This window comes from Cervus elaphus, chromosome 14, assembly GCF_910594005.1.
Source record: "Cervus elaphus chromosome 14, mCerEla1.1, whole genome shotgun sequence".
Classification (NCBI taxonomy): domain Eukaryota; kingdom Metazoa; phylum Chordata; class Mammalia; order Artiodactyla; family Cervidae; genus Cervus; species Cervus elaphus.
Window position 1 is genome coordinate 72,259,754 of NC_057828.1, and position 27,303 is coordinate 72,287,056.

A 27,303-nucleotide genomic window follows, 5' to 3' on the forward strand; every position below is an offset into this window, starting at 1 on the left:
GACTCCGAGGTACGTCATGACCACGTGCAGGGTGGGCAGGAAGTGGCGGTGAAACCCCATGAATAAGCTGTTAACTCTGCTGTCCTGCAGCCCACCCATCTGAGAAAGGCACACTCAGCATGGACCCTCAGAGCTTTCAGCCTAGCCTGAAAGGAGTACCGTCTGGGTATTTTTCACATGGTAGCCATTGACTGATTTAAGGTTTTGGAAATTATTTTTTGGAGTTCTAAACTGTTTACATGCCCTTTGCATCCAGAGAGGACTTGGGTAGCACTTCTTCAATTTCATAACTTGGTTTTAGGTAATTCAAAGAGAAAAACTCCAATGTATGAGGGGTTCAATTTTAATCTCATGTCTAACTTAGCAAGAAACTGTGGTTTTTGGTTGAATTATTAAAAGTGAACTTGTGTAAGGAAATATTCCGTGCCATTTTTCTGTGGCACCGAAGCAGGCATACGAACTTTAACTGAGGTCTTGTAACACCTTTCTGTAAGGCAAAGTCCAGCATAGAAGCTTACATTAACAGTACTGAAAAACAAGTGTGTGTATTTTTAAAGTATTTCTAAAGTTGACACACCATTTTCAGACTAAGTATCTCACAAAATTGGCTCCAATGAACATACTAAAACTGCACTTCCTGTTATTTTAGGAAGTTGAGAAACCTCTTGAATATGCTTTAGAGTACCTGGTCGGAAGTGAGTGTTTCTAGCTCTTTAACAGCTGTTAACTAACTGCAGTCTGCCAAAACCTACTCTAGCTGCTCTTAGTAAAAGGATATATGCTTAGACGAACAAAATAGACATTCAGACCCAGCCTTCGCCTCTGGGGAGGCTGGGTTTGCCTTCCGTGGTGTTCAGCAGTAGGATCCCTCTTCCTCTACGTGTGCTGCCCCCAGCTGTCGGTAATCCCAGCTGGCCTCCGGTTAGCGTGGAGCACTGGGCAGAAACACTGGATCTGGATGGTTGCAGTAAGGCTGCCACTTGGAAACAGTGTAAAATATGAGCCGTATCCTGAAAGAAAGTTTCTCCTGGGGCCACAATGAGTGGAACGAGTTGCTTTCGCAGTGACCTAGGGATAGTGTGCTAGAGTTTTTTATGGTTGTGAAAGAGCAGAATCAGGTATCAGTAGTGGAAAGCTTGGTAACAATTTCTGATTCTGCCACAATCTCCCTGCCCCCCATAAAAAACAGTGCCATTACTTACAGATTTTGAGGTTTTGCTCCTGGGTCTGTTTTAATTAACACTGTGTATGTATGTATACACATTTAAGGTAAGTTAAAACCCATCCTATTAACATAAAGGGACATGAAGGGAGATGGAGAGATATCCTCAAATTTAGAATTTTATGTACAAATTCTGTAAAACAGAAAACTTTGGTAAATGGCTGCAACACTCAACTCTGGCACACAGTCTTCCTATTCTCTAATTGGCATACAACTTGCAGTTTGCCTTACAAGTTTTCTCTGTATACATGTATTACATACGTTTGTACATACATATGAATGAATGGAGGGGGCGGGGCTTCTGGATGTCTCAGTGCTGAAAAAAGCAAAGGTGACATAAGGCAAAATACAAACATAGACTTTATTAAATGCTGCTCAATCCCCCAATAAAGATCTTTCATTACAAAACAGTTTTCCACACAACTGCAAGAGATTGGAATGGTACTCTGATAATAAAATGTGAGAAATACTTGACCAAGTAAAAACGTACATGGCTTCCTACTGGCCGCCTTTTCAGAACCCTACAGAGGACGCCTACTGCATCTCCTTTAAGTACAGCCAGGCAGTGACACGCGCTCCGCACCACCACACCGTGGGGCTCAACGCCTCCGTCCCTGTCGGGAGGGGCCGGAGAAGGGCAGGCTGCGAGGACTGGGAAGGCCCTGCCTTCAGCCTTTGGGAGGAAGAGGAGGAATGGACTGAGAGGCAGGCGGTGTTCACCGTGCTGCCTCCACGCGTCTGTGCTCATCACCCTGGGGAGTTGCAGATGAAGGGGGAGATTCATAAGGACTGATCAGAAACCTGGTTTACTTTCCCAGCTTTTATTTATAATTTGTGCTTTTAAAAGCCTGGAAATTAAGTTTTTGCTCAAATTCCAGAGTACAGTAATATATCAAAAGGAAGGCTTAGGGCAAGTAGTTCCCTCCATCATACTTCTGGAAGAGATGAAAGAAAGGATAAGAATTACACCTTAGTTTTAGTTTAGGAAATAGTCTTTTTTCCTAGGATGTAACAAAGGTCTGCAGCGATGTGAAAAGCACATTATCAAAGGGAAAAACACACAGAGCAGACTACTGTGCCTATGTGCAGCACAACCAAAACCAGGACTCAAGTCATGGTTCTTAGCACGCCCACAATTATTTCACTCGTATCACATCGATGATAAAGTCCATTCATTTCTGTGAAACTGTGACAAGTGACACAAATCAATGATTAGGCAAGGGTTACAATATACTGTGGCCATGATACAGCACAGGGCTATGTTTAGTCCATATATTTTTTCATTTACAGTTGCCAGAAAAAAAATTGGCCTTTTAATTATATTATACCAATGAGGTTTGTTTCATAATTTTTACATATTTCAAAAAAGTGTACAAAACCGCCTAGCCAACAGAGGTGGCAGGCTTTTTTTTTTATTCATCATTTGTATTGCTGAGAATACTGTGCATGTTGTAAGCACTGTTCTGCTTTTCTAGAGCTTTCTTTAGCTTTAGCTCCTCCAATTTTTTCCATAATTCTTCTCGTTCCAATTCCTTCTTTTTCTCCCTGTAAACAAAGCAAGAATTTTGTAGTTAGAAACTTATTTCATAGCTTGAAGAAACATGCTGTTTGGCAGTTTGCTGGAAAATAGACTACTGACTCACGTTTCACTTAAACCCCTCCACCTAAAGCATTTGAGACTCAGGTTTACCTAGGGCACGGCGTTCCTTGCCATTACTCTCCTCAGTGTACTTAACCATGTCCGTGCATCTCCTGCACCAACTGAAATGGATCACCATCGCCATGGCCACTGTATTAGTGCTTTCTGGTTGACAAAGCACTCTTAACGTGGACTCAGTCACGTAAACCCCGTGCAGGGGCTATAGTGGTCACGACCACTCTTTTGCCAACAGACTGATGGGCTGGCCACGAGTCGGTCTGGAGCCGTTTCCTGGTGGACCCACGTCCTTCAGCATCCCATCTCTAAGCCACCAACCAGTCTGTGCCTTACTGTCTCTTGTCTCTTACACGTCAGATGGAAACTTTGGTCTGAACAATCTCTAAAAAACCCCACAGAACTCAAAACATGTTGCTTCAACTATTAATACTGAATTTTAGTTCTAAAGAGAACATTTTTGAATAACGTGGACCAAACTATTCTGAAGGGCTATATAAATGTGTGAAAAACCCACAGGCTTACAGTTCTGCAGTTACATATGCTTTAAGGGGACAAAAGTGCTGATTTACGCAGATAGTGAGATACAAGGATCAGTCTTAGTTATGTGAAATACGCATTTTTCAATGTAAGTTTCATATGATCCCAGTCATCTCTTCCTTCTTCCTACTGCTTCCGAGGGCTCTTAACTATGTAATTTGTATTCCTGCCTGAAAGGTGCTATTTAAGAGAAATAATGCATTGAGTTATTGATGGACTAGGATGACCTTGAAGAAGAGAGATCCCTTCTCTACTTGTCACCAGAAAACCAGGACCAGGAACTTACAGTCAAAGTAGATCAGTTTTTCCAAACATCATCAGTGATACACTTATTAGAAATAAAGGGGCTCAGGTACATCAGTTATTGTCCACCTTAAGTTTAAATATTATGCAAGAAACAGTTAAAGAATAAGCTCACTATGGAAGCCCATGTGGACAAAAGCAATTCTCATAAATGTAAAAATAAAATTGAGTATAATAGTATTTAAAGTTTAGTATAAATTGTATTTCACAATGTAGATGTTACCAAGACTGATGCAGTCTAAGGCTCACAAGATCAGAGTTTACGATCCACATTAAAACCATAATCTAACCATCAGGAGTTCACCCGCATCTGACGTTAAAGTATTACTGTGGTTCTTGTTTGGTCCACCTTTTTGCGACCCCCTGGACTGCAGCCTGCCCGGCTCCTCTGCTCATACGCACTAGCAGGTGGAACCTTTACCCTGAGCGACTGGGGAAGCCCATAAAGTGTTTATTTGCTAAGTCGCTTCAGTCTGTCTGACTCTTTGCAACCCTATGGACTGTAGCCCTCCAGGCTCCTCTGTCCGTAGGATTCTCTTCAGGTGAGAATACTGGAGTGGGTTGCCATTTCGTCCTTCCTGACCCAGGGATTGAACTCGTGTCTCTTGCATCTCCTGCACTGGCGGGCAGGTTCTAAACTACTAACACCACCTGAGATGTTCAAATTGTAATGACTGATGTAAGTGGCTTTTTAAACAACCTTATGGAATGAATCACATTCAACTAATCTAAAATGCACAGTTAGGTTTGTAATGTAAAATGTCAAATACCTCTGTCTCTCAGCTTTGTAAGAGCTGGTGAGGTCGTCGAAAAGCTTGCCGTTCATCTCCATGAGTGTCTTCAGCACATTGTACACCAGCGCTACAATGGTCCTAAAGTGAAGCAAGCCAGTGCTGGGTCACTGATGCCACTAACAGATGGGGAAGCGAACACTATCACCTCTGAGGTGGCTCTGACACTGACTGACTCAGTCAGTCCACTAGTGAGGATAAGCTGAAGCTCAAGAAGTTCAGTAATTTGTTGAAGGTCACCCAGCCAGTGGTAGCAGAGATGGTCTATCTGATTTCAAAACTTAATGTCCTTCCCACTGTGTCATGCTTGGGTTAAACCCTAAAAATGTTATGGCCAGCTTCCTGTCTGCTCTAGAGTCTACTACCACAAATCCTGAATAACAGCATTAAAAGAAGCTGAAAAAGATGCAATTACTATGACTTGTAAGAAGAAAAGTAGACAACAGGATAAGGATGTTACAGGATTTAGAACATACGCAATCTAAACATCACTGACACGACCTTGAGCACTTGACACTTCTCCCTGGGCTAAGCCAGCTGAGAGGTGAACCTGGATACTGGCAAAATGTCACACCAAACAGTCCCTAGGTTTGCAATTCTAAACTGGAATTAAGAACATGCAGGAGTTCAGAGTTTTTAAGGATGAGCCACCCCATTCTTTTCATTTAGCCCTGCAATAAACCTTTCTCTGCTCCAAACAAACAAACATACAGACCCACATATATGTACAACTTCATAAAACTCATTGCAGAATAGAACCATGTGATGTTAACCTTGGGAGTTCCAAATCTGTATAGGTTTCCTATGTATATGGGTTATGAGATCAAATGACAAAGATGTTAGAAAAACAAAAATGACACAATCGACATAAAAGACACTTACGGATTCCAGTGTTCTTTGGAGATTTTGTACAAACTGCCAAACATAATTGGCAGAATTTTATCAATATTCTCCTCAATCAAACTAAGAATATATTCATTGTTCCAGAAGTACAGTGCCCTTTCTGCAACCTAAAAAAGACATTCAGAAACATCAAAACTAAGAAAAGTAATATAAAATATAAATGGCTTCACTGAAAACACCATACCTGAAAATGAGAACTGGATACACACTTGGATATCTGCTTAAAAAGGGGCTCTTCAATTTTTTTGAATTGTGTTGGTTCAATGACATCTAAGATTTCTTCAATTTCTCCTAAAAACATCACCTAGGTTAAAAAAATTTTAAGAAACATAATGACAAATTATATGATGGTAATATAGAAAACACAAATGAGAAGGTTGATCTACAAATTAAACAGTGGACGAAAAATATCTTGACAGTATATGCAACTTACTATAATGTACAGCTCTTCTACCAAGAGTCTCTAATACCCGCAGAACAGTTCCCACTTGGTAGGTAGTGGTGGTGATATCCGCAACCCAAGGAAGCATGGTTTATAGCCATGAGATTGAAAAGTTCTAATAAAATGCACTGTTTTTGTTGAACAAAACTCACCTCTTTCTGACTGCATGTTTTTGGCCAAAATTTCAGCAATCCTCTGATCACCTGCAAAAAAGGGAAAAATTTAGCTGAATTAGGCAATGAAACTGGCTAACCTCAAGAAATTTTAAATAACTGATAATATTCGTTCTGAAGTAGAAGAGTATTATTCAACACCTCTGCATCTCCCCTTAATCTGCTCAGCTTTATTTAGGCTTTTACCCATTCAACAGATACTTGTTGAGTGCCTTTGTACCAAATACTGCTCTCGATCAGGGACACACTGATGAACAAGACGAAGATGGTCCCTGATTTTCATAAAGCAGGAAGACTGACAATAGTTAGCAATTAAACTCATAAATAAAGTAATTTTAATAGTAGTAAGGGCTACTTCCTACTAAGTAAGTATGAGATAATGACTTGGTGGGGTGAAGAATGGACGTTATTTTACAGAGAAATTAAGGAACAGATAATTCCCGTTTTTTAAACCATCATGAAGCACCCCCAAAAAAGCCAGAAAGCTTCCAAATTTATTTCATGGCTAGCACAGTTTTGATAAGCCAAATACGAGACAAGAGGTCATGAATTCAAGTAAACACAGTTGTAAAATATCTGTATTAAACTGAAAATAACAATATATTAACAGAATAATACTATCTACCCCATAAGTTATTCCAGAAATTCCAAAATGATTCAACTCTTTATAGTTATAGGTTAAAAGAGATGGAAAAAAAAAAAACTATATGATCATCTCAAAAGATTTTGAACAGTTGTTTGACTGACTGTATATTTTGATAACAATTTTGTAAGCCTGAACTAAGAATTTATCAGAAACCATCTGCAATCAACTTATATAATGATTCCTGGAAATAGGCAGTAAACCATTTGGGTCTGGTGCTTTTGGTAGAGGTAAATCTTTGACAGCCTTTTAAGTAAGTTTATAGTTATTGGTCTTGTCCAGTAATGAACACTCATTCAAATTAAAACTGGGGAAGAACACTGTTCTGGAGCCGATCCAGTAAGAACTTGATAAATAATGTTGGAAAGGAATACCAGAATTATACTTACTTGCCTAAGTGTATAAATATTAATTATATACCCCCCTTAAATAATAAAAGAACTGAAAAAGTACTAAAATGAGTAGGAAAATTCAGTATGTGGTCAGATAAAAGATAAATATATAAAAATCAATACCTTTAAAAAATATCAGTTATAATAATCAGATAATAATTAAAACAATTAAGGTATTAGCATGGAAACTGACAGAAAAGATATGACACAGAGGAGTGTCTAGACAGACTCAAGTATATACAAGGCTTAATATGTGACAAAGGTGGCCTTTCAGTTCCTGGAAGACAGCTACATTAGTCAATGAATTGGTGGTACTTGAACTGGTGGGTCACCAGTTAGAAAAAAAATGTAGCTCCTGTAGGAGGCAGACGCCTGAAAGAATCTCCTATGGTCCTGACTTCCTGAACTAACTCTCTTGTGTAGCCCTTCCCTTAAGTGTGGACTGGCCTGGGGACTTGCTTCTAACCAACAGAATGTGGCAAAAGGGACAGAATGTCATTTCCATGGGAAAGTGACAAAAGACTGTGACTTCCACCTTATGAACAGACTCTCCTGGGCCTTCTTGTCTTGCAAGCTTTGATGGAGCAAGTTGCTACGCTGGAGAGGCCCCTCATGCTAAGTTGCTTCAGTCGCGTCCGACTCTGTGACCCCATGGACTGTAACCCGCCAGGCTCCTCTGTCCACGGGATTCTCCAGGAAAGAAGACTGGAGTGGGTTGTGCTGCCCTCCTCCAGGGGATCTTCCCCACCCAGAGATCAAACCCATGACTCTTACATCGGCTGCACTGGCAGGCAGGTTCTTTACCACTAGCGCCACCTGGGAAGCCAGAGACGCCCAGGTACCAAGGAACTAAGGGTGGCTGCTCGCCAACTCCCAGTTAGGAACAGCAGTCCCACAGCATGTGAAGAACTGGATGCTACCAGCAACCATCACATGAACTCAGAAGCCGCTCCTCCCTCATCTGAGACTTTACCTGGCCAACGCCTTGACTGCAGTCTTATGAAAGACCCTGAGACAGAGGACCCAGCTAAGTCATGCCTGGATTCTTGACTTACAGAAACCATCCAATAATAAATGTTTGTTGTTTCAAGCCACTGAACTTTGTGACAATTTGTTATGCAGCAACAGAAGACGAATACAATTTCTTGTCCTTGTCACATGAAAATTTCAGTTTCCAATAGTGTGGTGGGTTGAATGGTGGCCCACAATCAGGTATGTTCATGTCCTAATTTCTATGAAATCTACTAATGTGACTTATTTGGAAAATGGGTCTTTACAGAATAATTAAGTTAAGGATCTCAAGGTGAAATCATTCTGGGTTATCTGGATGGGCCCTAAATCCAAAATGACGAGAATCCTTATACGATATTGGAGAGATGCAGCCGCAAACCAGGAGCGCCCGCAGACACCAGACACTACAAGGGGCAAGGAACCGAATGACCCCCCAGAGCACCCAGAGGGCACGCAGCCCCGATGACACCTTGTTTTTGGACTCTGGCTTTCAGAACTGTGAGAACACATTTCTGTCGTTTTATTTTATTTATTTATTTTTTTATTTCTGTCATTTTAAACCACCAAGATGGTGGTAATTTGTCATGGCAGCCCTAGAAAAACATTATAGATGGAATAAAGTTTTTACATGTAAAAACTAAATCTGTAAAATAACTAGAACATGATACTAGAGAGTCTTTTTAGAATCTCAAAAGGTAGAAGGATTTTACTTAGCATGACACCAAAGCCAGAAGCTATAATGATGAATAGATTTACCAACATTACAAGTTTTTTTTAGTTCTTTAAAGAGGCAAATATTAAAAACAGTATATTCAAAGTTAAAAGGAAAACTCTAAATGGTTAAAAAAAATACTTGCAAAACACAACAGGCAAAGGCTTAAAAGTAGGCAAAGGACACAGAAATATAAATGACCAATAACTTTATAAGAGAATGGCTGTGATAATTTTAAAAATCCAATTAAAATATTTCATACCTATCAGATTAGCAAAAATTTAAAATACTGGTTGATGTGGGGAAACAGGCACTATCACATACTATACTCTGACCCAGAAACAGGTTTTAATTTCAGTAACTTGGTTTATTAAAAATATTACATACAGTAAACCTTATCTTTTTCTGGTGTGCAGTTCTGAGGCTATTTTAATACACACATTAAGATTTTTTTGTAAGCAACACTACAGACACGACAAAGAATAATTCCAACACACTAAAACATCTCCATACCCAGCAACATGTTTATAACAACAAAAACTCCAGTAACTCAAGTGTCCATGAATTGAGGATTAATTAAATATGTTATGGCAATTCATATAATGGAATTTGATGAAACTATGAAGCAGACTAATATGGCAAGATATCCATGTTATACTGAGAGGTGAAAAAACCCAGTCAGCATCTCCCACTGTTTACACATAAATATACATGCAGAAAAAATCTATAGAAATGTATTCACCAATTTGTATGGTTATCTTTAGGGGATCAGATTTCAAGGAATTCCTTCACATTATGCTTTATGATTTGTCTTGTGTGAATCGACACATTACTTTGATAAATGAATGTAACAATAAAGTCATTTCCATTTTGGAAAATAAAATAATTTCAATACAAGATCTAGGAACATGAAAAATGTAACAAACCAGCCAAACTTCTGACTTATTTACAATTTGTAGGAAGCCTTGATATGAATGCCAGACTTCTAGAAAATGATTATTAGGGCTCAAACCCAAGTACTATGGCCATAATTTTGGTGCTAGGATGGCCTAGAGTAGTAATTCCAAGATCTCTACTATCTGCAGATCTTAATGAATTGAAAAATATTTTCCTTTGTCAACTTGGACATTTTACCTCCTCATGCTGCTCCTATTGCTATTAACTCAATTCACCTAAGTCAAATGTCTGGCCCTAATCCCTCTCCCTAACCTTTCACTCTTTAAAAAGAAATCAGCTATCTCCCAAATCCACTCCATATTAACTTAATCATATTTAATGTATATCTGTTTATTAGCCACCAAACATAAACCATATTATGGGCTTTCTTTCTCTAGTTCTAATATGTTATCATGGATTTCTATTAAGTTTTAATCCACTTTAGAGGTTAATGTGGTTTTATGTAAGTACTGGGCTTCTAATTCTCCTATTTGTCTTTAAAAACTGTTTTTAGCTATTTCAGAAAGAACTGCAAATCTAAAAAGTCTAAAGCTCTAAATATCAGCAAGTGGAAAAATACCTTTTGTTCCTCTACACACAAAAAACTCAAGTCAAAGGAAGACTAAGTATGTAATTTTTTCAAGTGCCCCTAGCCTCAGAAAGTTCTAATACGAAGAAAATCATATAATTTAAATCCTTCAAGCCCTGTGCTATTTGTCAAGAACTCTTATTAGTTTAACTATTTAGACTTAGAATACCTAGAAGACACTCTCTCAGAATTTCACCAAGGTTGAAACATTGTTTTCTAAGTTTTTATCCTTTCCTGTTTCTCCCTAAACTTATCTTTTGTTTTTCTAGAATCTTCAGTCAATTTTCATGGTAACATTTTTATTCTCTCCTGAATCTTTGTATTAATAGATAATTAGTAAGCAGGAGAATTCTAAGACTAAATTGCTATGCTGAAAAAGTAAATAATCTTTACTCCAAGATTATAGCTCAGTCACCAAAGACAAGGAAATATTTTCAATCCCTATCACATGGTTTATCATAAATAAGAGGGAAAATCCTATTTCTAAAGGTAAAACAAAATTCGAGGAAATAGTTTTGGAACCCTTAGAGTATGTTTTAATTTTAAAAGGTGAATGAAGATGAAAAAGACCACCACTGAAGATAGTAAATGTATAAAAGATTTCACTGTAGTCATTTGAGCCTGTCATCACACATCTTAACTACTATATATTAATTTTAACCTATATTTGTTATTCAAGACACATAATTCATGAGAACTTGCCATCCCATTCTCATTCTTTAAATACAGATTAACCTCACTTTCCTTCTTCCTTCTTTCCTGATTTTAATTTAAAATATGTTACTACAACTGTTTGGTAGAACTATAAGGGTATAAAAGGAAGCTAAAATAAAATGCTATGATATAGACCAAAACCATAAAAATAAATAAAACACTTACGGGTTCTGTTAGTGTTGTATCTTTCTCCAGGAACTGTACAACACAGTAGGCTAGCTAAAATGCAAGGGACAGTTTATAAATATTACTGAATGAAATAACATTTAGTAAGGCAGGATTTTTATATTTAGCTAACAAAACTACTTCATTTTAACAAACTTCAGTTTATGGCAATATATAAAAATAAATATACCCATAATTATATAAATAACTTCTACTTTAAAAAGATGTCCTTTTTTCAGTAGTAACTTCTGAATATTAACTGAACTATTAAAGAAAATGTAGTAGGGCATATCAATCTTTTGATATCATTGAGGCAGTAGACCAGTTCTTTGGGGAATTAAAAGTAACTGTCTTTGTCTTATAAATCAGAAATGTAACCATAGCCCACTAAATAAACAGATAGATGAGTAAAGCTGAGTGAAATAAGACTAGCGCTAACATTTTAGTTTTTTAGCATGTTTCTAACATGTATGCCTATGCTGATATGATATTCTCTGAGTGTTAATAAAAGAAACCAAAATCATTCTCTAACTAGGTCATGGACGCTAGACAGAACATTCTGCAAATATGTGGGATGTATTCAAAGTCACACAGTTAATTAGGTCAGGGTCTCGACTAGAAAAGAACTTGATTTTTCCTATATCTATACTTAAAATGCATTGAGCTTATTTAAGAATACTAAATACCATCATGCTTTAAAAATTATGATATAATTAAAAATTTGCTTTGGGCAACTTACAAAGCAAATTGCTTAAGTATACTTAAAATTTCCACCTCAGTATTTCTCAGTTTCTCTGCCTTTATATCGGTTTTTGAAACAATGTTCATTTCACCTGAAATCTGCTACTTACCTGAGCATGAAACAAAGCTAATCCTTTTGCAGTATGCATAGGAATAAGAACCTTCATTAGAAATTGTTTATGTTCTGCTTTCAGTGGCAATGCAAAGCCATTGATAATACTGGAGGGAAAAAAAGGCAGGGGAAGGGTTACGTAGTTACTACTTTATTTCTAAGTTATTACATCCCCAAGTACATAGGAATTGCTCTGCTTCAGGCCTGGTGTTGAATGACTTACTTATCTGCAACCTAAATTAGACAGACTATCACTAGGAAGCCTGTTCCTCTAAGTCATGCAGTGGTCCCCAAAGAAAATGAGAACTGCCAATTTAATGTCCCAGTAAGAAATTTTACGTTTTCTATAAAGCCTATCACTTATTTATGCCTTTATTTTTCTTCTCTAAAGCACAGGAGAGTCAATATCAATATTGTTAGAATTTTCAATATATGCTGAAGTAAATGGGTAGTTTCTCTTACTTTATTGGAAGTTCTGAAATTAAGAACAGTTCTCTCCGTAATCATGCCGTAAATATTAACAGAGGAGACTAAAACCATTCTTTAAATAGAGGGTCTAAACTCTCAGGTTAATACTGCTATGTGGTGAACAAGAAGGCAGAAAAGTTCATAGAACTAAAATCAAAGGCTATAGATTCTTCTAAAAAGAACAGATGTATGGGAATGGTCCATCAACATTGGAACAAGAACTCCTATAACTTCATCAAAGATTCACTATAGCTTATTTCATCTCTTCCCAATCAGATCCTGTGAACTTCTGAGGCGGTCTGGCAAGATTAGGCATAAAATACGCCACAGTTTCAAAAGCAGGACGTCTGCTCTGAAACAGACGCTTTGTGTGGACCACTTTAATGTGCTGACCCCCTAAACAGCTACAGTAAGAATTCAGTTGAGAAACTATGCCTTACACCATATATTCAAATTCTAAAATGTGAAATAATTTCTCTAATCCCAGCTAATACTTTCATACATAAAGCATTCAAAGTTACTTAATTCTTAAAAAGAACAAAAAACTAACTTACCTTCCTAAAATTTCAAGGAGTTCAGCAACACCATTGAAATGTTCTGTTTCATATATAAACCTGAATTTAAAACAAAGATATAAAGAAAAATACCAGAAAACTAAACTGAATGAAAGATGCAAGAAGGTACAAAGATTAAAGAAAAACCTAATTCTGAAGCACCTACTTAATGATTTCATTTATAAAGTAGTCAAGATAGGGTCCACATACATTTAATTAGCTTTGTCAGAACATCAACTGAAAATACTTTAAGAGCTATTGATTTAAACAGTATTTATACAGATTTTTTTTAAACAAGTGCTCAAACAAATTCTTCTCAATAAAATTTAAACATGAATAACATTTGTATTATCTATTAGAAACTGTCATTAGTACTATCCACTTAGATGAGAAGTTACAAGAAAAAGTTAGATGCAATCTAATGATATCCACAAAATAGGCTAGAAATGACTCAACTACTATCAGTTAAGTTTGTTTTTAAGTTTCAGACATTAAAAACTAACCTAAAGAAATTGGAATAAAAAAAATATGGAAGGGAAAAAAAGTGCTATATATGAATATACAAACAATATACCTGAGGAAAATGTTGTTAATTTGTTTTCTGATGAACGCTCTTAATCCAAGAAATTTCCCATAAATTCGATGTAGAACAGTCTTCAGGAAGTCACGTTCTCTGGGATCTTCACTATCAAAAAGCTCCAGGAGCTTTAAAAAAAATCTGAGAAATTACTTTTTAAAAATAATCGAGCTAACACTTCACTCTAATTTTGATTTTAAGATAACCCACAAAAATCTTTGTATTTTTTTAAAAGACTCTGCGCCTTATCAGATTCACTTAATTATTGCTAAATAATGGCACTAAAGAAAAGCTTAAGGAGTATTTCTTTTATTTCATTTTGAAAAAGGCGGCACAATAAATCAAATAAACACTTCAAAAAATAAAGTGTAATTTTTTTTTGCCTTCCCACTCATTTTAAAATTCTGTCCTACTCTTGACTACTAAACATAGCTCATAATTTTAAACTTGAAATTTGAGACATTTTTAAAATGTTTTTTGATAGTATGTCAAAACTACACATAGAATCTTAAGCTTGTAGATTTCAAATTGTTAAAAAAATAAGTTTAAATTACTGTGTTTTAAATGAAAAGTTGAATTTTCTTAAGAAAAAATATATACCTATTTATAAAATACAATTACCTATAAAGTCATCAAGGAATTTTATGTTCTGTACTTTGGGATTGTTATTAGGTTGGTGCAAAAGTAATTGTTGTTTTGCACTGTTGAAACCTGCTGTTTGATATTGGAATACATTTTTAAGTAAATGTGGTTATGTTATATATCATTTTAACACGTCTTTCTTGCTTTATGTTTTTTTGCTAATAAAGCCCAATGACTTATTACTTGCTGTTTATTTTATATTTAGACTATGGAAATGATGTTAGACCAAAAGCAAACTCGAGCGATTTTTCTATTTGAGTTCAAAATGGATCGTAAAGCAGCAGAGACAACTCACAACATTAACAATGCATTTGGCCCAGGAACTGCTAACAAATGTACAGGCCGTGGTGGTTCAAGAAGTTTCGCAAAGAAGATGAGAACCTTGAAGATAAGGAACACCGTGGCTGGCCACTGGAAACTGACAATGATCAGTTGAGAGCAACATTGAAACAGATCCTTTTACAACTACGTGAGAAGTTGCTGAAGAGCTCAACGTTGTTGACCATCGTACAGTTGTTTGGCATTTGAAGGAAATTGGCAAGGTGAAAAAGCTCAGTAAGTGGGTGCCTCATGAGCTGACCGCAAATCATAAAGATCGTCAGTTTGAAGTGTTGTCTTCTCTTATTCTATAATACATCAATGAACCATTTCTCGATTGGATTGTTGACGTGCACCAAAAAGTGGATTTTAAACAACAACTGCTGATGACCAGCTCAGTGGCTGGACTGAGAAAAAGCTCCAAAGCATTTCCCAAAGCCAAACTTGCACCATAAAAAGGTCATGGTCACTGTTTAGTCTGACCCACCACAGCTTTCTGAATTCCAGAGAAACCATTACACCTGAAAAGTATGCTCAGCAAATCAACAAGATCACCAAAAACTGCAATATCTGCAGTGAGCATTGGAACAGAAAGGGCCCAATTCTTCTCCATGACAATGCCTGACTGCAAGTCCCAAAATCAATGCTTCAAAAGTTGAATGAATTGGGCTACAAAGTTTTGCCTCATCTGCCATATTCACCTGACCTCCTGACAACCCACTACCATTTCTTCAAGCATCTCGACAACTTTTTTCAGGGAAAATGCTTCCACAACCAGCAGAAGGCAGAAAATGCTTTTCAAGACTTCGTTGAATCCTAAAGCATGGTTTTTTACAGGAATAAACAAACATATCTCACTGGCAAAAATGTGTTGATTTGTAATGGTTCCTATTTTATTAATAAAGATGTATTTGAGCATAGTTATAATGATTTAAAATTCACAGTCCAAAACTGCAATTACTTTTTCATCAATCTAATAATTACTGTCATGATAGCAAGCTCTGAACCTTAAGTTTTTTTTTCCATTCTGTATTAAATTAGATGTAATTGTTAATTTGTGTATCTCTTCTACAAGAGTGGGTATTCTTTGAGAGCAGTGATAACTTCAGTCATAATCCTAAAGTGTCTTGCTTATTGTCTGCATTTGGTGTTTGCCAGATTATTAAGTACTGCATGAGGTTCCAGCTAAAAATAATCCATAAAGCATAAGAATTTGTATTATTATACCTAATTAAGTCACTTCAAATTATTCTAATTAAAATAGCTAAGTTATTCACTTAAGACACTCAAATACAAGTTTCTGATGTTGGGTTTACTTGGAAAATATGCTTTGAAATTAATAAAAGGAATCCTTAATTATTTAGGTCACTATGTCTAATTCAAGAACAAATATAATATAATACAAGTTGATCCTCGGGGTCAACGTGAAGTATTAGAGAACAGTTGTTAGCTAAGTAGAAAATCTATTTAAGTAAATATTTTGAAATATTATAATATAAATAAAATAATTTGTTTTATATGATCAAATTTATAATCTATTTATATGTAATCAAATCCTGATTGTGCCATCTTCCAGCTCTGCAAATTTGGACATGATCTAGCTCTTTACATAACAGCAGATAAGGGCAGTGCCTGGCACATAAAAAGCACTAAACAATTCTTAGCTTCCTCCTTTGGGAAATGATTTGAGCATAACCTGGAATTATATACTTGTTTTCTTCTCTTACAATAACAAACGTCCAAATTTATACTTCAGATTTTTCTCCTGTACTTCTAAGTCTTAAACTTACCACCTAATTAAATAATTTCAAAATATAAAAGCCAAGAAATGTCATAGTAGTATTTATTAAAGCAACACACTATGAATACCTCAGAGCAATGATCTGTGAAAGCACAGTGATATAAACTGCTAGAAACAAATTACGGGGCCTTGGCTTCTCGGATAATTCAGGCATTTAGAGTAGAAGGTAGAAAATGGGTCCTATCCTACCAGCTTTCTTCCTGCTCCCCCTCAAAACCCCTGAATAATCCAGCAGCCAAAATACCTCAAGTTCCAGGGTGAAGAAGCCCTACGGCAACTATTCCACTCAACCTGATATTATCTTAAATACAATTTAACACAGCATTACTAAAGTTCCTTAATACACTGTATTTCCTCCATAGCACACGAGAACTACAGAAGGAAACATGCATTCATCTCTAATACCAAAATAACATAGCTCCATTTAATGACTGCTTCTAACTTGGTATTGAAATGAGATTAAGATTTTACAGTTAACACACACCTAGTATTTCTTGAAGAAATACTTGAAAGGTTAAAGGACAATGATAATGTTCTTCATTTATCAATACTTCACAGCAACTAGTGAAAATACTTTACGTGGTAACTACGGCAGATGACCAGAAATTAACTCCAATATGTGGAGCTCATGTTGGTATAAGCTTTATTCTAGGGGACACACAATGGTGGGAAGAAGGCAGCAAAGGTCCTTGTAATGATCTTTAATCCTGGCCTCAAAAAAAAAAAAAAAAAAAAAATCCTGGCCTCAGCACTTCATCACTACCCTTCCACTCATCCTCTGCCTTTCTTTAATATGCTAATTACTTTAGAAAAGGAGAGTATCAAATTCCTAATGAGACCTCACTCACAGCTAAGTACTTCAAAAGAGAAAATGGACTCAGAGAAGTTTGGTCCAAAAATTCACAATTTTGTCTAGGGCCAGCAAAGTCCTTTGTATTTGAAAGATGCCTTTTTTTTTTTTTTTTTTGGGAAAGATGCCTGTAAATTATTGGAAAGATTTTGAAAATAAAAATGAACACATTCTAAGAAACTAATTTTAAGTATTAGGTTACAAAAAAAAACCCCAAGCCCCAGCTAACAATCAACTTATAAAAAGAAAGAAGGTATCACATATATTTAGCGCCCTTCCTTCCTAAGTATTTTATCTGTGGTTCAGGAACTGGGAGGCTAGAATTCATAAGGTGGGAAGGAGTAGGGGAGAAAAGTGACATAGTGACATAAAGCCCAAACTTCTAAAAATAATTCCATATTTATTTTTCCCCCTCTCTGTCACAGTGCTTAGAACCATATGTCAAGTTCAAGCTCAAAGACTTAAAAATTTAAAAAATGCTTTCCCCTTAGTTATACCAAATTTTCTAAGTTAGATATTCCAACAAGGCTTGCTTTTCTGGTCTTCATAAAACAACTATGAAAATTTAGGATTTAGACAGGATAATTTAATTGATATAAGAGAAGGTGAATCTTGATTAAAAATATTCCTGTATTCTCAAAGCTACTTTACTTTTATTCTCATCATCTGGCAAGAATATTAGGTGCTGTTAAAAAGAAATCCTTAAAGTTTTGAAAGACCATTTTAATCCCAAGTTAATAAATCACTGCTGAAATGAATGTAAGGAAATTTAAGACAGAAGAATTCCTTACCTGTTGTACAAATTTCTGATCAATGTATCGCTTTGCAATGCTAGGTTGGAAATCAGGGCTCTCCAAAAATCTCAAGAAGAATTCATACACCAACTGAAGGACAAAATGAAATAAAAGCCAAGATGAAGCCTATCATAGAATTCACCCTATGTGAATTCATATCAAAAACACACCTCCTTTAACAACTCAGTAATGAGATTTCAGATCTCATTATAAAAAGGGGTGAATTGGTAACAGTTTTTTCAAAACTAAATATATACGCACAATTTGCTCTCCTAAGTTGGTACATTTTGGATTTATTGCTTTGCATCATTCATTGAAAATATTAACTTACAGGAGCCAGAAAACAAAGACGATGCCCATAAAATATTTAAGTCAGAAGACTATTTTGCACTCCATACTCACTGGGAACCTTTCTTCAGTGGTCTACCAAACTACCTCAGCTTAATTTCCAGAGTTCCTTAAATGCAGGATCAGGAACCTCCAGATAAGAATAAACTGAATTGTAAGGGACAGTGTATCAGTATCAGTTTTAAAAAAGAGAAAAATTTCAAGTCCTTCTATATAAAACTACAGTGGGAAAAAAGTAACTAAATCGAAACCAGGATATCTAATCCGCACTTTAGAAATAATTAACCAAATCACATAAGTGCAGGGCTCAGAAATAAATGTCTGTGCACCACAGCGAATAAACTAAACGCCCTAATAAGCCTCTACTTAAAAAGTGCTAAGCATCTTAAAAATACAGTACTTCCCTCTTAACCTTGAGTGCTAAGTTCTAAGCACCACCTCCCGATGACTGAAACCCTGAATGGCACTGGACCCTTTTCTGTTCATGGCTTCCCTCCACAAATTTAATGCCTTTTCCAGCTTAACTGAGCACTCACCACGCACTGTGGCCATAATTTTTGTAGTCTGAGGTGTGACGGCAAAACCAGCGTGATTTTTTTTTCCTTCCTCAGAATTTCACAGATAGAATACTTATCACCACAGATCTTAGCAACGTCAGCATATGCTTTCTTTCTTTCCTTATTCAATTGAGAACTTTCACCTTTTCCTTAAAGCACTTTACAGCTTCTCTCTGGCATACCTAAAGGTTGTTGTTGTTTAGTCGCTAAATCGTGTCCAGCTCTGCGACCCATGGACTGTAGCCCACCAGGCTCCTCTGTCCATGGGATTTCCCAGGCAAGAATATTGGAGTGGGTTGCCATTTCCTTCTCCCAGGGATCTTTCCAAGCCAGGGATCAAACTCCTGCATTGGCAGGTGCATACTTTAGCCCCAAAATCAGGGTTACTTGAAGACAAGTAGTGCAATACCATGACAGTCAATTTGGTAACAGAGGTAGAGCTGGACATGACTTAGTGACTGAACAACAATCACCACCATCAGAAACCCTAACAAAGGGGTCTTAAGAACTTCTGGGTTGGTGAACACATCAAGGTGCTAAGAGGGTGGCACATGGAAAACCCAAGCCCTTTGCCGCACCTTACAGTATGCATGCCTCTCTTCATTTGGCTGTTTCTGAGTTTTATCCTTTATAATAAACTGGTAACAGTAAGTAAAGTGATTCCTTGAGGTCTGTGAGCTCTTATAACAAATTACTGAACTGGAAGAGTGGGTCATGGTAACCTCAGATAGCCAGTTAGTTAAGACGGATGGGAGGCCCAGAATCATGACTGTCATCTTCAGTGAAGAACAGTCTTATTGGACTGAGCCCTTCACCCTAGAGGTCCTTGCTAACTGCGGGTAGTTAGTATCAGAATGAATAAACTATAGGACACCCAGTGAGAATTGGAGAATTTCTTGGTGTGGAAAATCTATATATTTGGCATCAGAAATGTTGGGGGTAGAAAAAACAAGTCTTCCTTTAGCTACATTTAGTATGAACAGATAGTAGGCACGGTAAAGCTCATTCACTTATTGGGGAGGTAAGACAAAAATAAAAACATATAAGATGGTATATACATAAGAACTATGAGTGCAGGAGATATTCAGAAAAGGGCTATATCACTGTGGCATAAGGTCAACAGGGAAAGTTTTAAGGAGGACACACAATTTGAGTCCTGCATGAGATTTAATTTTGGACAAGAAGAAAGAGGAGGGCTTTTATAAGATAAGTAGAACCTGTCTCAAGAAGACGACAGTGTAGGGGAGAAGCTGGTGGGTATGGAATCAGGAGATGCAGAACCTTTATGCAGACCCCAAGTTAAAAGCCATGGTAAGGTGGGACCAAGTCAATCCTGAGTCAGGGGTGGCAAACGTTAGCCTGTATACTCTCCCTCTCAAGATGTGCGTCAGAAATGGAGGGCTTAATTAAGGCTATTAATTTTAACAGTAATAGCATGTCTTTTGGGAAACTTACATGACATCAAGCTCCAGATCAAAATGCACCCTCTACATCACATACCCAGTTGAAACCTGCACTTATCACAGATATGACATGTTATTTCTTATAGAGCTTTCATCAGCATTGTTTACCTGACACAGTGAACATTAATTAAGCAACCAGTCAGGATTCTCAGCGAATTGCTTTTACGCTACCAACTTAGCACCACTGAAGAGATGATGACAAAAAGTTAAACACATGTTGAATAATCCCAATCAGGAGCAGAATAAACACGAGTGATCTACAGAGCTAAGACTAAGACTAAGACTGGCACAACTAAGACTACGTTTCTATAAAACTGCATCCTATCTCCACAGTCACTCTCTCTATACCCTTTATCCTGAACTATTGTTTTATTTTATTGTATCTATCACACCCTGACATAGTATTAGTTATTCTTTCCCCCAAGAATGTAAGACAGTTTGCTTATTAGTTCAATACTTTACCCCCAATATTTAGAGTAATGCCTAAAAACAACAGATAAGTATTTGCTGAATGAAAACTCACGGCTGCTGAGAAACTATTTCTGTATTAAAGTTTCTCTATCTTCTTCCACATGAAAAATTGATTTGCCCCAAGAACCTAAGAAACCATACTGCAAAAGAGAACAGATACTTTCAGCAATGAGTTTAATTCTCTAACAAAATGGCAAACTTCATGCATGCTCAGTGTATGGCTGGTCTTCCTAGCCCTATAAGCCAAAAAGCACCCTAAAAACTGATAACTAAGACAACTAAAAACTATAAGGAATGAAGGATAATCTTCCCTTTCTACTCAGTACTGTGTATTTCCTATGATAGTTAAAATATATAAAATTCTGGTCTTAACCAATAAAAGGTTCTAGAAGGTACAACACAGAACAGCATAAATTATTAATGTATTTGTAATGTATTACTGTATTTGAAAATAAGACTTATACAGAAAGCTAAAGGAACTAGAAATGTTTGACCTAGAAAGGCAAAGATTTAAAAGCAACTTTAATGATTTGCAAATATACAAAAGGCTCTTTTTTCAAGGAATATGCTGACTGAACGTTTTCCAACCTCTATTAAGAGGAAGCTAACTTAAATGGAGTTTTAAAAATTCATCTAATATTTGATTGAATTTATGTAAGAATTAACATACACTAAACTAAATAAATTAGAGACAGTAAGTGCCTAGAACATTGCCTGCATGTGTGCCAAGTCGCTTCAGTCATGTCCAGTTCTGTGTGACCCTATGGACTGTAATCCACCAGGCTTCTCTGTCCATGGGATTCTCCAGGCAAGAATATTGGAATGTGCTGCCATGCAACCCAGGGGATCTTTCCAACCCAAGGATCAAGCCCACATCTCTCACATCTCCTGCATTGGCAGGCAGGTTCTTTACCACTAGTGCCACCTGTTGCCAAGGACATAGCAAACACTAACAAAATCCTAGTTGTGTAAGAATCTTTTTCTCCCCTCTGTAATCCTTTTAAAAGTAAGACATATTCTGCGTGAACCCTGAACAGCTTGTATAGGATCAACCTGTTTTCCTCCAGCTTTTAACTATAATAATAAAAAAGATAATTAACAACATATAACTATGATAAAAAGTTTAAAGTAATAAAAATATTTCTCAATCTTAAATAAGGATAAAAGATGTTTCTTTTCTATTTCTGTGTGTAAGTGTTAGTACATTAAGCTATGGTTCCTACAATTTTAGATTCTGAGAACATGCAAATATTTAAAATATAGTATCTGGTTGAGAAGTATTTGAACATGAAGGTGTACATTATAAAATATATATGTCCCCAGTTTAAATTTCTACTTAAACAGATCATAAAGAAGAGCCTCTAGGCCCTAAAGCCAAGTTATCTTAAAAAGGTCTATGTTCTATTCAGTATCCTACATAATTGCATCTTCTTTAAAAATTATTTTTCAGTTTTTTAATTTTTTTACTTTACAATATTGTATTGGTTTTGCCATACATTGACATGAATCCACCATGGGTGTACATGTGTTCCCCATCCTGAACCGTCCCACCTCCCTCCCCATCCCCTCCCTCTGGGTCATGCCGGTGCACCAGCCCCAAGCACCCTGTATCATGCATTGAACCTGGACAGGCAATTCGTTTCACATGTGATAATTTACATGTTTCAATGCCATTCTCCCATATCATCCCACCCTCGCCCTCTCCCAGAGTCCAAAAGACTGTTCTATACATCTGTGTCTCTTTTGCTGCCTCACATACAGGGTTATCGTTACCATCTTTCTAAATTCCATATATATGCATTAGTATACTGTATTGGTGTTTTTCTTTCTGGCTTACTTCACTCTGTATAATAGGCTCCAGTTTCATCCACCTCATTAGAACTGATTCAAATGTATTCTTTTTAATGGCTGAGTAATATTCTATTGTGTATATGTACCACAGCTTTCTTATCCATTCATCTGCTGATGGACACCTAGGTTGCTTCCATGTCCTGGCTATTGTAAGCAGTGCTGCGATGAACACTGGGGTGCACGTGTCTCTTTCAGATCTGGTTTCCTCAGTGTGTATGCCCAGGAGTGGGATTGCTGGGTCATATGGCAGTTCTATTTCCAGTTTTTTAAGGAATCTCCACACTGTTCTCCATAGTGGTTGTACTAGTCTGCATTCCCACCAACAGTGTAAGAGGGTTCCCTTTTCTCCACACCCTCTCCAGCATTTATTGCTTGTAGACTTTTGGATAGCAGCCATTCTCACTGGTGTGAAATGGTACCTCATTGTGGTTTTGATTTGCATTTCTCTGATAATGAGTGATGTTGAGCATCTTTTCATGTGTTTGTCAGCCATCTGTATGTCTTCTTTGGAGAAATGTCTGTTTAGTTCTTTGGCCCACTTTTTGATTGGGTCGTTTATTTTTCTGGAATTGAGCTGCAGGAGTTGCTTGTAAATTTTTGAGATTAATTCTTTGTCCGTTGCTTCGTTTGCTATTATTTTCTTCCATTCTGAAGGCTGTCTTTTCACCTTGCTTATAGTTACCTTGGTTGTGCAGAAGCTTTTAATTTTAATTATGTCCCATTTTTTAATTTTTGCTTTTATTTCCAATATTCTGGGAGGTGGGTCATAGAGGATCCTGCTGTGGTTTACGTCAGAGAGTGTTTTGCCTATGTTTTCCTCTAGAAGTTTTATAGTTTCTGGTCTTACATTTAGATCTTTAATCCATTTTGAGTTTATTTTTGTGTATGGTGTTAGAAAGTGTTCTAGTTTCATTCTTTTACATGTGGTTGACCAGTTTTCCCAGCACCACTTGTTAAAGAGGTTGTCTTTTTGCCATTGTATATTCTTGCCTTCTTTGTCAAAGATAAGGTGTCCATAGGTGCGTGGATTTATCTCTGGGCTTTCTATTTTGTTCCACTGATCTGTATTTCTGTCTTTGTGCCAGTACCATACTGTCTTGATGACTGTGGCTTTGTAGTAGAGACTGAAGTCAGGCAGGTTGATTCCTCCAGTTCCATTTTTCTTTCTCAAGATTGCTTTGGCTATTTGAGGTTTTTTCCCATACAAATTGTGAAATTATTTGTTCTAGTTCTCTGAAAAATACTGTTGGGAGCTTGATAGGGATTGCACTGAATATATAGATTGCTTTGGGTAGTATACTCATTTTCACTATATTGATTCTTCCAATCCATGAACACAGTATATTTCTCCATCTATTTGTGTCCTCTTTGATTTCTTTCACCAGTGTTTTATAGTTTTCTATATATAGGTCTTTTGTTTCTTTAGGTAGATATACTCCTAAGTATTTTATTCTTTTCGTTGCAATGGTGAATGGAATTGTTTCCTTAATTTCTTTCTGTTTTCTCATTGTTAGTGTATAGGAATGCAAGGGATTTCTGTGTGTTGATTTTATTTTATTTTTTGTGTGTGTGTTGATTTTATATCCTGCAACTTTCCTATATTCATTGATTAGCTGTAGTAATTTTCTGGTGGAGTCTTTAGGGTTTTCTATGTAGAGGATCATGTCATCTGCAAACAGTGAAGAGTTTTACTTCTTCTTTGCCAATCTGGATTCCTTTTATTTCTTTTTCTGCTCTGATTGCTGTGGTCAAAACTTCCAAAACTATGTTGAATAGTAGTGGTGAGAGTGAGCCCCCTTGTCTTGTTCCTGACTTTAGGGGAAATGCTTTCAATTTTTCACCATTGAGGATAATGTTTGCTGTGGGTTTGTCATATATAGATTTTATTATGTTGAGGTATGTCCCTCTATTCCTGCTTTCTGGAGGATTTTTATCATAAATGGATGCTGAATTTTGTCAAAGGCTTTCTCTGCATCTATTGAGATAATCATATGGTTTTTATTTTTCAATTTGTTAATGTGGTGTATTACACTGATTGATTTGCAGATATTGAAGAATCCTTGCATCCCATAATTGCATCTTAATTATCTGTGCCAAAAAGAGAATTGATAAAAGAAAACAAAAATACGACATAATCTGCCAGTATTCCAGGCTAGTAGAACAGTCATGCTTCTCTAATTATCTAAAAGGAGGTACATAGAAAATTACTATCTTTTTGGTCTTCAATAAATATAAAGCAATAATATTTAGGAAAGAAAATTTTAAAGTAACAGAACTTTTATATTAATAATTATCATATAATATTTAGTAAATTAAAAGATAATGACCAATCCACCAATCCCCTAGTACTGAAATGGCCTTTCTTTTGTTCTTTTCTTCTGTGTTTCTTTATTCCATTGTTCATTAGTATTTCCATTACCATGTGGAAAAAAAAGTAAAAAGAAACTGTAAATTAGCACATTTTAAGAAAATTCATGAAAAGGTTGAAGAAACAAAATTTTGAAAGGTTTTGAAATTATCTGAAATTATTCCTCTCATTAACTAAATTTAATGTTTATTTTTCACCCTACCAAGTTATTTTCTAGCAGCAAAGATCCAATAAGCTAAATGAATTAATAAAATGCAAACTTAGTACAAAACAAAAAATTTCAGGTGAATTGATTCAAATAATATTAAAAACCAGGACAGAAATTTTAATTAGCAAATTTCCTAAGTGCTACACTATAATTTCATTCATTAGAACAGCTTCAACATTTTACTGTAAAGAAAATATGATGACTAAATAATAACAAATGCTATCAATCAGTTCACTTCATATTTAGCAGGCCATCTGACTGCCAGATTTAAAAATTGTATACCAAATTTAATTACTAGAAATATTTTAAACTATAAACACATATATACAGACCAGAGCTTTTAATCAGAAGATGATGGGTGTATAATATTTCTTGTGTGTCTCTGTGAATTTGTCTCAGAGAAAACCCATTTTTAAAAAATCATATTTTGAAAGTAACTCACCATCCCCTAAAATTTAAGAACCACTAGTTTCAGCAAATTTAAGTGAAATTTCAAATCATACCAGTGAAAAACAGAAAGCACACTGTATGTATGGCTGAATTTTTACTGTTAATGCTCAAGAGCATATACAAATATCTTAATGGAAAAACTATTTTTCAAAATTCAAAGACTGAGGAGATTCTTTTGAGATTATCCAACTACATGTGATTAAAAACATGTACAACTTACCAACTAATAAGAATTTTGTGCTTTTAAAATCTCTGTATTATTTAACTTAGTATTGCTAATTTTACAGAAACCGTGGCATAAATTTCAGATGAACTGTGTGCAGTGCTACTAAAAAGTAGTTTACCACTTCAGATTTTCTATTCCATAAGCTCTATTGTGCTGATAAAAGTTTTATCAATTTACACTAATCCTAGGATTCCTCTTTCATTCTATTTGGATGTATAAGTGCTGCTGCTGCTGCTGCTAAGTTGCTTCAGTCATGTCCAACTCTGTGTGACCCCATAGACAGCAGTCCACCAGGTTCCTCTGTCCCTGGGATTCTCCAGGCAAGAACACTGGAGTAGGTTACCATTTCCTTCTCCAATGCATGCACGCATGCTAAGTCGTTTCAGTCGTGTCCAACTCTGTGTGACCCCATGGCCAGCAGCCCACCAGGCTCCTCTGTCCACAGAATTCTCCAAGCAAGAATATTGAAGTGGGTTGCCATTTCCTTCTCTAATGCATGCATGCATGCTAAGTCGCTTGTGGTGTCCAACTCTATGTGACCCCATGGACAGCAGCCCACCAGGCTCCTCTGTCCATGGAATTCTCCAAGCAAGAATACTGGAGTGGTTTGCCATTTCCTTCTCTGTATAGGTGCTAGACAAATCAAATAAATAAGGAAGCACACTATTGCTTTAAAATGTCCCAAACAGTTTAGAATATAAATTCCTTTCTCTTGTCTTTTATAATAAAATATAAAATGAAATGTCACTAAAAAATTCAAGTCCTTGCAAAATAAAAATCAACAATACAATCTGGGGGAATTCCCTGGCGGTCCGGTGGTTAGGACTTTGTGCTTTCACCGACAAAGGCCTAGGAGGAACTAAGAGCCACATGCAAGCCACATGATGGGGCCAGAAAAACCCCAACCTTCCCCAAACCAAACAGTATAATCTGAAGCAACACTGTGTACCCATATATAAAGCAAGGTTCTTCTCTATCTGCCAGGAACTATGTAGAAAATAGCTGATGTTATCTATCCTATTGTCATTAACAAAGCTATCATTTTTCATTTTATTCAGGACGGACTCTTGCCTCCAATGGTTCAAGCCTGTGGCAGGCATTATAGATAAGCCAATATAACACCCATTCCCTTCCCCCTGTATGTCTCTACTACTGAAACTGGAAAAACTAAATATTCATTCTGTCAGTCTGCCTTTCAACTAGAGTAATGGAAAAATGAAAGAGTAAAGAAAAAAGAGAAATTAAAAACAATTCAACAAAACGAAGAAAGAGATAAGAAAAACAAGATTTCAAGGATTAACAGTAAATATTAAA

The 27,303-nt window shown here is 36.4% G+C and overlaps 1 protein-coding gene across 2 annotated transcripts in view; it reads right to left on the minus strand.

Annotated features, from left to right (window-relative positions):
* Positions 1-1,564: 1,564 nt before the first annotated feature.
* PPP2R5A (protein phosphatase 2 regulatory subunit B'alpha) overlaps positions 1,565-27,303 on the minus strand; it is a 98,088-nt gene continuing 72,349 nt past the window's right edge. For both annotated transcript variants that reach the window (XM_043924434.1, XM_043924433.1), the window contains exons 4-13: positions 18,045-18,137; positions 13,640-13,770; positions 13,066-13,125; positions 12,042-12,150; positions 11,191-11,244; positions 6,008-6,058; positions 5,598-5,717; positions 5,393-5,520; positions 4,490-4,591; positions 1,565-2,767 (exon numbers count right to left, since the gene is read on the minus strand). In XM_043924434.1, coding sequence (XP_043780369.1) covers positions 2,635-2,767; positions 4,490-4,591; positions 5,393-5,520; positions 5,598-5,717; positions 6,008-6,058; positions 11,191-11,244; positions 12,042-12,150; positions 13,066-13,125; positions 13,640-13,770; positions 18,045-18,137 — 981 coding nt within the window. In that variant the 3' untranslated portion in view covers positions 1,565-2,634. The remainder of the gene's footprint in view (positions 2,768-4,489; positions 4,592-5,392; positions 5,521-5,597; positions 5,718-6,007; positions 6,059-11,190; positions 11,245-12,041; positions 12,151-13,065; positions 13,126-13,639; positions 13,771-18,044; positions 18,138-27,303) is intronic.